General features: G+C 54.3%; 3 protein-coding genes across 3 annotated transcripts; 1 reads left to right on the top strand and 2 right to left on the bottom strand.

Moving 5' to 3' along the window:
* Nucleotides 1-1,160: 1,160 nt before the first annotated feature.
* Nucleotides 1,161-1,997, bottom strand: CCM_09295 (adaptin ear-binding coat-associated protein 2; the record flags this gene model as incomplete). Its single annotated transcript, XM_006674429.1, has 1 exon — nt 1,161-1,997. One exon carries the CDS (start codon nt 1,995-1,997, stop codon nt 1,161-1,163), a length of 837 nt encoding a protein of 278 aa, XP_006674492.1.
* An 839-nt stretch (nt 1,998-2,836) lies between these two features.
* CCM_09294 (coatomer beta' subunit) lies at nt 2,837-5,729 on the bottom strand (the record flags this gene model as incomplete). The annotated part of the gene is made up of 5 exons (XM_006674428.1): nt 2,837-3,860; nt 3,908-4,487; nt 4,541-5,422; nt 5,472-5,556; nt 5,712-5,729. The coding sequence occupies 5 exons, from the start codon at nt 5,727-5,729 to the stop codon at nt 2,837-2,839; spliced, it is 2,589 nt and encodes an 862-aa protein (XP_006674491.1).
* A 778-nt stretch (nt 5,730-6,507) lies between these two features.
* CCM_09293 (serine/threonine-protein kinase) lies at nt 6,508-10,543 on the top strand (the record flags this gene model as incomplete). Its single annotated transcript, XM_006674427.1, is given in 9 exon segments — nt 6,508-6,514; nt 6,534-6,718; nt 6,987-7,203; nt 7,260-7,606; nt 7,708-7,837; nt 7,908-9,460; nt 9,515-9,694; nt 10,090-10,147; nt 10,437-10,543. The coding sequence occupies 9 exon segments, from the start codon at nt 6,508-6,510 to the stop codon at nt 10,541-10,543; spliced, it is 2,784 nt and encodes a 927-aa protein (XP_006674490.1).
* Between the last annotated feature and the right edge of the window lie 191 nt (nt 10,544-10,734).

The raw sequence follows: 10,734 nt of genomic DNA, 5'->3' as shown, positions 1-10,734 counted from the left end.
CGCCCGCCGCCGGACCTCGCGCGCGCACTGCCTCCTCGCGCCGCGGCCCTACGAGGAAATCTACCACGAGCAGGCCTACCTGGCGACGCACCTGCAGCAGAAGACGCAGCGGATCGAGGGCCTGATCAGGGAGTACTCGGCCGCGCAGGCGCAGCTCGGCCGCGGCGCCGAGGGCAAGACGCGCCGCCGCCTGCGCAAGCTCCAGAACCTGCTGCGCTGCAAGCTCGACGAGGCCTCGGAGCAGGAGCGCGCCATCTTCTGCCGCATGGGCGAGCTCTACCTGGAGCAGACCAGCAGGGACACCTGGGAGCGCGCGCGCATCGCCGCCCAGCAGAACCCCGAGCCGGACGTCGTCGTCGTCATGGCCGAGGACGTGGGCGAGCCAGACGACGACGAGGGCTCCGGCCGCGGTGCCGCCGCTCCAGTCACGCCCTGCCCGAGCTTCACCTCGTCCGACTGCAGCGCCGCGAGCTCCGTCCGACTGCCCGTGCCGCCCGTGTACACGGCCGAGCCGACGCCCTCGTACGCGGCAGCACCGCCGCTGACCCGCCCGCCCCCGCCCCGATGTCTGACCTCGGACTACCTCGAGACCGTGCCCGAAGAGAGCGACAACGCCGCCCGGCTCCAGTCGCCGACGACGCCGAGGAGGCCGCCGCCGGTCCAAGAGGACGAGAGCCTGCTGCCGCCGCCGTACCAGGAGTGCAGCGGGGAGGAGCCCGAGATGGGAACCCTCGACTACTACTACGTACAGGACGATACGCCGCCGTCGCAGGACGACGAGGAGGCCGGCAGCGGTGCCCACGACTGCGCCGAGGCGACCGGTCGAGAGTCCTGCAAGCTTCGCCCCAACAGGTTCAGTCTACCGGCGATGCAGTTTACATGGCCAGAGGCATAAAAGGAGCAATGTTCTTTTTTTTTATGCCTTTTTTTACTGTAATGCATATATAATATTATAACACTTGTTCTTTTTCTTTCCTCTTCATTACTTCCCAAAGACTTGTGTGTAACATTATGCCATCGCGTGCCACGCTGAAAACCAAACCTATTGTAATGTTTGTTGTTTCTAGAGATGGGGGGGTTTTTTTTTTTCGTTTTTGTTTTTCCGAATGATATAAGTGGTAGTCGCCTCATGGCATATCCGAAACCAAAGTCACCCAGCGTTAGGCGAATTCTCCGAATTGGCCATCGTCAAAGCCCATTTCCATGAGCGACTTGCGCTTCGACTTGACATCTTGCGCGCTCGGCGGCGGCGGCAGCGCAAAACCAGCACCACCGCTGCCACCGCCCAGACTGCTGCTGCCACCGCCTGCTTCCGGCCGACTCGACGACGACGGCGGCGGTGGCGGCGGCAGCGCAAAGGACTGCAAGCTCTTGCCCTCCTGCTCCTGCTGCTGCTGTCTCCTCCGTCCAAACTTGCCCCCGATATTAATCGTAATCGTCTCTCCCTCCTTGAGGCTGTAGTCCTTTGCCGGCAGCGCCTCCTTCTTCTTCCTCTCCTCCGGCTTCCCGCCGCCTTGCTCGCCGGCCTCCCAGCCGAGAGCCTTGCGCGCCTCCTGCAGCGCCACGGCAAAGTCGAACGCTTCCGGGCGCTCCTCGAAGCCGATGCCCAGCACGGCCTTGCGGCCGGCCTCGTCGCGCACCGTCAGCGCAAAGAAGCGGGCGCTGTCGACGGCGGGCTCGACGGCCGCGGGGTCCGCGTACGGGCAGGCGGCAAAGAGCTGCCCGGTGCGAGGGTCTTCCAGGACAATGTCGGTCTTGAGCTGCTGAGAGGAGGAGGCGGAGGCGGCGGGGGACTGGTCGTAGGATGTCTCGACGACGCGCATCCGGGCGGCAAAAATCTCCCGCGCGGGGTCCGCGGTCCACGACGCCGCATTGTGGCCGCGCATCGACGCCATGGGCGGGATCGAGTAGACGTGCACATTGCTGGCGAGGAAGAGCACGCGCTGGATGGCATCGGGCGGCAGCGCCTTGCCGGTGGCGGGATCGAGCAGCTCCATGGGTGGTGGGCGGTCTCTTTTCCTTTTTTGTTTTCGCTGCGTTTGCTTGGGGGGGTGAAGTGACGACGGTGACAAGTTGTTGCGTACGTGTGTGTGGGTGGTGGTGAGCAAGGGTTGAGTTTCAGCGCCGCCCCGGGCGGGGTATTTATTCAGGCGGGTAAAACCGCTTTGTGAATTTCTATCAAGACAAGGTGAAGCAGAGTAGACGGGCAAGTCGCTTGCAGTAAATAGAGAATGGGTATTACGGAAAGTGTAAGGGAGGTTGAAGCTGTCGTGTTTGATAGCTTCCGACGTAGGTACGGTTGTACCTATGTCCCTAGCTGGGGAGCTTCTCCGCGGGGTCGTATTTTTTGGCGGGGCGCACCACAAACCCCCGACTGGTCCGTCTCAGCTGCTAGGTAGGCAGTTGGGTGAGGACAGCTCCATGCTACAAACATCCAGAGAGGCGGTGCCATGGGTGCCTTTTCTTTTTTGACCACCTAGCTGATTATTAGTGCGTCAAACGACGTCACTTCCCTCCACGGGATACGTGGACGAGCAGTGGTTGGTGCAATTTTGGACTTGCTCTGATCCCGCCAGATCACCCACATCTCCCAACCAGACGCCACTTTCAGCGAACATGCACGTATTTGCCTCGCCATCACACGTAAACCGAAATGCCATTAAGCTACTGAGAGTCAGAAACTATAGTCCTTTTCTAACCTCTCTACCGGTAACACCCATCTTGCATGATCGTCAGCCCAGTCCCCCATACTTGTAGTCACATTTTTTGGCAGTACACCCAAGCATATACCCTCTTGCTTTTTCTAACACAAAATTCAGGCCTCTATATCATCCTTCTACTCATCCTCCTCATCCTCCTCCTCATCCTCTTCTTCTTCTGCTTCCTCCTCCTCCTCCCCCTCCTCCCCGGCTTCCGCCTCCACCTCTTCCGCTTCCTCGTCCACTTCCTCGTGCCCATTTACTGCCGCAGCCGCGACGTCAATCGAGGAGCCACCCTCGGACTCCAGCTTCAACCAGGCATCCCACTCGGGGAAAAGGTCGTCGTCTTCGCCGGGGAGACCAATGAGCTTGGCGACACGACCTTTCTTGGATTTTTCCAAGTTTTCCTTCCACGCTGTGACGGCGCCCGGTGTCAGGCTGGGCTTATACGTTTGTGTAAATAGTACCGACTCGGCGTATCGCTCTGTCTTCGCCAGGATACTCTGGCACTTTTGCACATCTCCCAGCAGCCAGTAACACGAAAAGGCAACATTGTTAGCCGCTCTCTCCTCAGCTTGCGCGGCCAGCTTCGCCAGACCGTCGCGGTCACCGGTGGACGAGTGGAGTAGTAATAGAGATCCAATGTCTTTGGCCTGCGTGAAGCACTCGGCAGCCAAAGCAACATCCCAAGCGGCAAGGGCCGCGTCACCGACCGTCTTCCATTTATGCTCAGTATCGGCGGCACGAGCAAGCTCCAAAGCAATGTCAAGCTGGTTCAGGCCGAGAGCAAGATCAAACTTGTGTTCGGGGTCCGTGGCAACTTCCAGGGCGAGTTCCTTGTGGCCCTGTCCCTCAAGAAACCGCGCAATCTTGTTCAGCTGGTCGCTGGGAATGGTGGGTAGCAGTTCGGCGGCAGTTTCCATATCCTCGCGTAGAACAAGAGTTTGGTACTCGAGGACGGGTAGCGACAGACCAAACGATGTGACATTGACATCCTTGTCCGCGAGGTAGATTCTCGAGTCTCTCTGGATATAACCCAAGACGTACATGGCCTTGTCGAAGTGTGAGACCGTGTAGGTCTGGTCGCCGACTAGGTAATTTAGTCGGTTGGTGCTATTCGTGTAAATGAAACAGTCTCCGACCCATTCACCGGTGCGTACACTATTCGCTGTTAGAAATCGCCGTGCTGGTCGTGGAAGTTAACTCACGTCTCGCTAATGTCAGTAATGACTTCGAAAGCGGCCTCCACACCGTCATCGTCGACGTCGCCAGCCTGGACGGCCTCAGTATAGTTTTCTCGGGAGAACCGGAGGACGTAAAAGGTGTCCTCGCAAGCGATGGTAACAAGCTCGCCGCTCTCGGACCAGTAAACGTGCTTGGGCTCAACCTCGATTCTGCGAACAAGGCCGCCGGTGGCCCAATCAAAGAAAGAGATACCGCCCTGTCCAATAACACCAAGAAGAACACCACCGGTCAAGCCATCGGCTTGGAATCCAACATCAAGACCACCAGACTTTTCGGAAAAGTTCTTGTAAATTTTAACAGTCGTCGGCGTCTCGCGAATAGCAAAATCATTGCTGTTCTCCTTGGAAGCCCAGACAAAGTCGAGGGCGGAACCGAACGCTTTGTTACGCCATGCCAGGGCAGTATAGATGATGTATTCGCCATCGCCGCAAACGGCAACAAAACGTCCGTTCGGCGAGTGGATCAAAGTCTGGGGGTAGACTTCGCAGGTTCCGAGGTCCTTGGTCGGCAGTGAAATAGGATCGTTATCCTCGGTTTCAGAGTCTAGCTTCAATTAGTAAATGGGTTCAGCCACCCGCATTGTTCTTGTTACTAACCGCCCTTGATAATCGAAGAAACAACCTCGTTGTGCTTAGCCCAGATAAGCTTGCCAGAAGCATCCATCGACACTGCAGGTTCCTCACGACCAAGCTTAACAACCACGACACCGTCATCAAAACCAGCAGCAATGCATTGCTGTCCTTTTTGTGAGGAGACACACCACGCGCGCTCCATACTGTAGTTCAGAGACGTCTCGAAACGGTAGGTGTTGGCATGCCAGACTCGCAGGGTGCCATCTTCCGACCCGGAGACAATTACGGGGAGCTCAGGGTGGTAAACAGCAAACGATACGTTGTGTGTGTGGCCTTCAAGCGTCGCAATGAGCGACTTTGTCGTGTAGTCCCAGATCTTGATGGTTCGGTCATCAGAGGTTGTGAGGAGATACGGCTTGTCGGAGTGGGGGTAATAATCGACATGATTAACACCCTTGGTCTCGTGCGCTTCGAGGGTGAAGTTGGCGTGAGGAGAGCCGAGGTTCCAGATCTTGACAGTTCTGTCCAGACAGGCAGAGGCAAAGGTGTTGGTGTCCTTGGGGTTGATGGCCAGCGACAGAATGTAGTGGCTGTGGCCCTCAAAGACACGCACGCACTTCCAGCCCTTTTCCCAGTCCCATAGCTTAATAGTCATATCATCGGAGGCGGTTAGGACGAATGGCTGCGTCGGGTGGACAACAATGGCTCTGATATAGTCGGGGTGGGCTTCGAAAGAGGTAATCTTCTCCGACGTGTTATAGTTGTAGACACGAAGCTGAAAGTCATCGGAGCCGCAAACAATCCAGTTCTTGCGAGCAATGAATCTACCAGCACGGACAGGAACATCGGTCATCTCAAAGGTCTTGACGACCTGTTGAGTCTCGTAGGACGTGATGTTGACGTTGCCTGGGCTAGGTCAGTGGATCGTCGGTGACAGCTTGACGTGTGACTGTACCATTGTATAGAGTCGTGAGCACCCAAGGCTCGTGAGGATGAAAATCGATGCCCTTGACTCGGTCGCTACGGGTGTAGAGCTGGCGCTACAGATGTATCCCCGTTAGTTTCAATTCGACAGCTGGGAGGTGCCGTCGCGAGGGGGCGAGGCCAGATTGCGCCTGAGAGGAGGGCCAAGCTTGTCGGCCAGCGGTGCGGCAGGACTGCATGTCGAACAATACATGGTAAAGTATGAACGTACCTTGACGTCGAGCTTCATGTTGACGGTATCTATCCGGTGCTCGCGGCGTTGTAGAGGTAAGTTGTCAACGTGGAAAGGCGGCGTGGAGGATCCCCTGATAGTGGGGTTGGCGGGCTAGGAGGCGTGGACAAGAGTACAGGTCACGACCATGAGACGGACAGTAAAAGATTGGTTAGTTTTGGGTGCTGGTGCTGTAAGGAAGCTTGGCAATTGAAATGAAAAATTAAAGAAAACTGAAACAGCGCAGATATGCGTTGCTGATGCACACAATGGATTTGGCGACACGATTTCGAAAATGTGGCCAACTAGAGCTCCGGGCGGCGCAGAATTTGTGCCTAAATTCTTAGGCACCAACCACCTAGTATACACTTACACTGAGAAACACAATGATGAGAGCTTCTTGTAAGATGGCTACTGTCAATTGCGTTTCTCTATTGTAGCTCTTTGAGTGTTTGAGGCTGTGTATCTATATGCTTTTTGATTAATTCAGTTTGACGAAGAATGGATAGTGCTGCCACAGCCCTATCGGTAGAGGAGAAGGAATTAATGCAACTACATAACCGGGTACTATTGATTGAATACAAATACATGTCATACAACGCATGACAGCTTACGAGATATTATAACTATCCTTTGTTTGTTTGTTTTGGTCCCCCAATTCGGACCGGGTGCCATGATTGTTTGGGTAATGTAAATCGGCCGAATAAATGACTTTCTCTCAATCAGCTAGCTAACTTTTGATCCATTGCCAGGTCTTCAACATTTCTTCGGCGGATGTCAAGGTCTAGAGTCCAACATGGTATGTAAACCAAATTCACAAAGGTACAGGGTATGGGTTTTTGGTGAACCAACCAGGCATTCCGTCAGGACAAGACATTTCGACACTACCATCACTGTTTTACATGTTTTACGGTGTGACATTGCGGTCACCAATAATCGGCCACCGATGTCCGGGTCATGTCTATCACCCCGGCTTGGAGCTTGTTGGTGGGCATGGTGTTGGCACAGTACGTGGAGTCTGATTGACACTGTGGCTCGATACCCCGTTCGTTAGGTTTGTCAATGGCCACTGATGACATGACGCACAGTGCGGCTTCTGCTTTGGGCCTTGCGTCTTCATCGTAACTAACTTTGGCCAGCGCCACGTTTATGCTCCCTCGGGTATCTGCTACAGCGGCTGCAGCTGAAAGCTGGCGCCATTTCTCCCACTGTATTCGAGGTACCCAGGTACAAGCCACCATGCGCTGCACAGCGCTACTACTACTGTGTGCACAGCCCCGAGCCCGAACCTCCCCAGCCCAGCCCAGCCCGGGCGCAGCGCGCCCGGCGATAGCACAATCTAATAAACCAGCCCTTCCTGGCTTCCAGCCTTCCAGGCCCGTGATGTCCACATCATTGCTGTGCTTGGCCCTCCACCAGTCTCGCCTCACCCCTTTAGCATCCTCTCGCCTGATATCTATTTTTGTCTTTCCCAACTCTTTTATTGCCCAAGGTCCGCTGATTCTCCCCGCTGCTTACTCCTACATCCCAATCTCCCTCTCTTCACAGCTCTCGCTCTGATCTCAACAATACAATCCGCGGCACGCAGAAACCTTGGGCCGCTATTCCTATCCGCCTGCGGGGTTGCCGACCTGCATCCACCACCACCTTTCCCTTTTCCTCGCCCGCCAGTGCCTGGTTTAATCCTCCTCTTGTCTAGCCACGACTCTACAACCCTGAATCGATCTCCATGCCAATTCGCCACCACTAGAAATATCGCATACGCCTTCCCCGCGTCTCTTCTCGCGTCCCGACGCTTCCACGCCCGCACCCTTTCCTACACCAATAGCATCCGTCAACCCAGAATACCTCACAGGTTCCGCGACAAATGGCAATGTCGTGGAAACTCACCAAGAGTACGTTTCGACCCCCTTCTCCAGTCCGGCACAGCGTTCCCGGCTGTGGTCCTATTGGACAGCGCCTGCTGCTGAATGATGTGCTGACAACTCGTTTAGAGCTCAAGGAGACGCACCTGGGCACTCTGAGCCCATTTTCCCGATCTGCTTCGACCTCAACTATAACAGAAAAAGAGGAAAAGGGCCAGCCTAGCCCTGGGCTGGAAGCCCCCATTCCCGAGAATGATGCCGGTATGTCGCACTCAACACCCGCAAACCCCGAAGTTTTGTTTCACAGGCTAATTCGAACCCGAACCTGTAGTTTCTGCCACAGGCATGGTTCAGGCTCCCGTCGTAAAACCGCCAAAGCCTGGTATTCTAGTTGTCACCCTCCACGAGGGCCAGGGATTCGCTCTCCCCGAAGAGCACCGAAACACGTTCACCTCACAGCACCAAGGCTCCTTGTCAACGAGCAATGCAACGGCTGCAGGCTCTGTCAGACCTGGGTCCCAACGAATGGCGGGATCCCTGGCCACTAATGGATCAAACCGACCTCATTCGTCTGCTGGCGGCTTCTCCGGCATTCCTTCAGTCCACGGCCGAATATCAGGAAAATATATGCCCTACGCTCTCATCGATTTCGACAAGGTCCAAGTTTTTGTCAGTTCTGTTCAGGGAAACCCTGAGAATCCTCTCTGGGCAGGTGGCAACACTCAGTACAAGTTTGACGTATCCCGTGTCACAGAGCTCGTCATCCACCTGTATTTGCGCAATCCGAATGCTTCGCCAGGCGCAGGACGCAGCCAGGACATTTTCCTGGGCGTAGCTCGTATCAACCCCAAGTTTGAGGAACGACAGCCATTTGTGGAAGATCCCAAGCTCAGCAAGAAGGACCGTGAAAAGGCAGCCGCTGAGTATGCTCAGAAGCAGAATACTGAGGGCCACAGTGGTGTCGAATGGGTCAACGTTCAGTTTGGCTCTGGCAGAATCAAGGTTGGCGTCGAATACGTGGAAACCCGAGTTGGTAAGCTCAAGATTGAGGACTTTGAACTGCTCAAGGTCGTCGGCAAGGGCAGTTTCGGCAAGGTCATGCAGGTCCGCAAAAAGGATACCAATCGGATTTATGCCCTCAAAACAATTCGAAAGGCGCACATCATTTCGCGATCCGAAGTTGCGCATACCCTAGCCGAACGATCCGTGTTGGCGCAGATTAACAATCCTTTCATTGTCCCCCTCAAGTTCAGTTTCCAGTCGCCGGAGAAGCTGTACTTTGTCTTGGCATTTGTTAATGGTGGTGAGCTCTTCTACCATCTCCAAAAGGACGGACGATTCGACGTGAACCGGGCGCGATTCTATACGGCTGAATTGCTGTGCGCCCTCGAGTGCCTGCATGGATTTAGTGTCATCTATCGCGACCTCAAACCTGAAAACATTCTTCTTGACTACCAAGGCCATATTGCGCTGTGCGACTTTGGACTTTGCAAGCTTGACATGAAGGATGAGGATCGAACAAACACATTCTGCGGCACTCCCGAGTATCTCGCGCCGGAACTACTCATGGGCCAAGGCTACAACAAGACGGTTGACTGGTGGACGTTGGGTGTTTTGCTTTACGAGATGTTGACGGGTCTGCCGCCGTACTATGACGAGAATACGAATGAAATGTACCGCAAGATCCTGGCCGAACCACTGCACTTTCCCGAAATTGTGCCACCGGCCGCCAAGGACCTGCTCGCCAAGCTGCTCAACCGCGACCCAAAGCAGCGACTTGGAGCTAACGGCTCTGCTGAAATCAAGGCACATCCGTTCTTCCACGCCATAGATTGGCGCAAGTTGCTGCAGCGCAAGTACGAGCCTACTTTCAAACCCACTGTGGTAAGTGAAAATGTCGGTAACTTCTGTTGTTTTCACATTGCCAACTCCTCGCAGCGCGATCCGTTAGATGTCATCAACTTTGACCCAGAGTTCACTTCGGAGACACCGGCAGACTCGTATGTTGAGGGCCAGCCGCTCTCCCAGACGATGCAGAACCAGTTTACTGGGTTCAGCTACAACAGGCCGATTGCCGGATTGCACGATGGCGGCGGCAGCGTTAGGGGTCCTTCTTTTGTGGGTAGTATCCCCGAGCATGAGTAGAAGATAAAGAGATGATATTGGCATTGTGATTTTTGCAATGGGCGAAACTGGCAAATGAAAATTCTAGGCGTTTATGGTCTTTTCTTTGTTTGTCTCAGCGGGTCTGCTGAGCAGATCTTTCTACTTTTGATGGTGCGCGCTTGACATGATGGACAATTTGGCACCTCATGTCAGACGAGACGATTCAATGGTGAAGGCAAGCGTATCAGCATGCTGCTTCCGGCGAGAGATATAAGTAGAAACTAGCATTTCCTTGGTGTATTATTTTGAGTTTATGGATTCAACCACTGCTGTACTCGGAATGGATCTGTAGACCAGACCTATATGTGCTCATTGCAGTTGAAATCTTGGCATGGATGCCTTTTAAGATTCGAGTGCGATTCGTTGCAATAACCGCCACCAATCACTGTATGCGAGCGGTTGATTGTGAGCTGTTACCACGCGTCGTAGCCGATAGAGGCAATTATGAGAACCTCTCACGACGTCGAAAAGCAGCTGTGGAATCACTCCTGATGCTGTCAAGCAGGTAGCTCTACGCCTGCCTAAGCTTATACTCTTTGTATTCTCTTTTTCTTGTAATATCACCTATACCTACTGTATTCCGTATATTTCTTAAAATTTCTAATGCTTACTGTCTGGGCTCGTTCTTTTTATCCCGGATGTCACGTCACATTGCCCTTGTTTGGCCCACGATGCTGACTGGATTGCCGGGTAGTGCCTGCGACAGACCGGAGCCTTCGTTTTGTTGATCTCGAGCACCTCATCGGAAAGAAATTGGAGGCAATGGGCAGTTCTACCGTTTTCTTTCATAAAACCGATTGAAAAAAAAAACAATTCTTGAGTAAATATCATCTACAGCAACGTCCCGTCCAACCCCGGGCGGCGGGGCTGCCTTTTGCGGCTCTTCCAAGAAAGGCGGCCCCGCAGCAGCTCTCAACTGGTAGTCTGCGTTGCGGTATTTCATCATGAGCTCCATCTCCGTTGCCCCGTCACTCGGCTTTTGTTCTTACATA

Source organism: Cordyceps militaris, assembly GCF_000225605.1.
Source record: "Cordyceps militaris CM01 unplaced genomic scaffold CCM_S00008, whole genome shotgun sequence".
Taxonomy (NCBI): Eukaryota; Fungi; Ascomycota; class Sordariomycetes; order Hypocreales; family Cordycipitaceae; genus Cordyceps; species Cordyceps militaris.
This window is presented reverse-complemented; position numbering and strand designations above follow the sequence as displayed.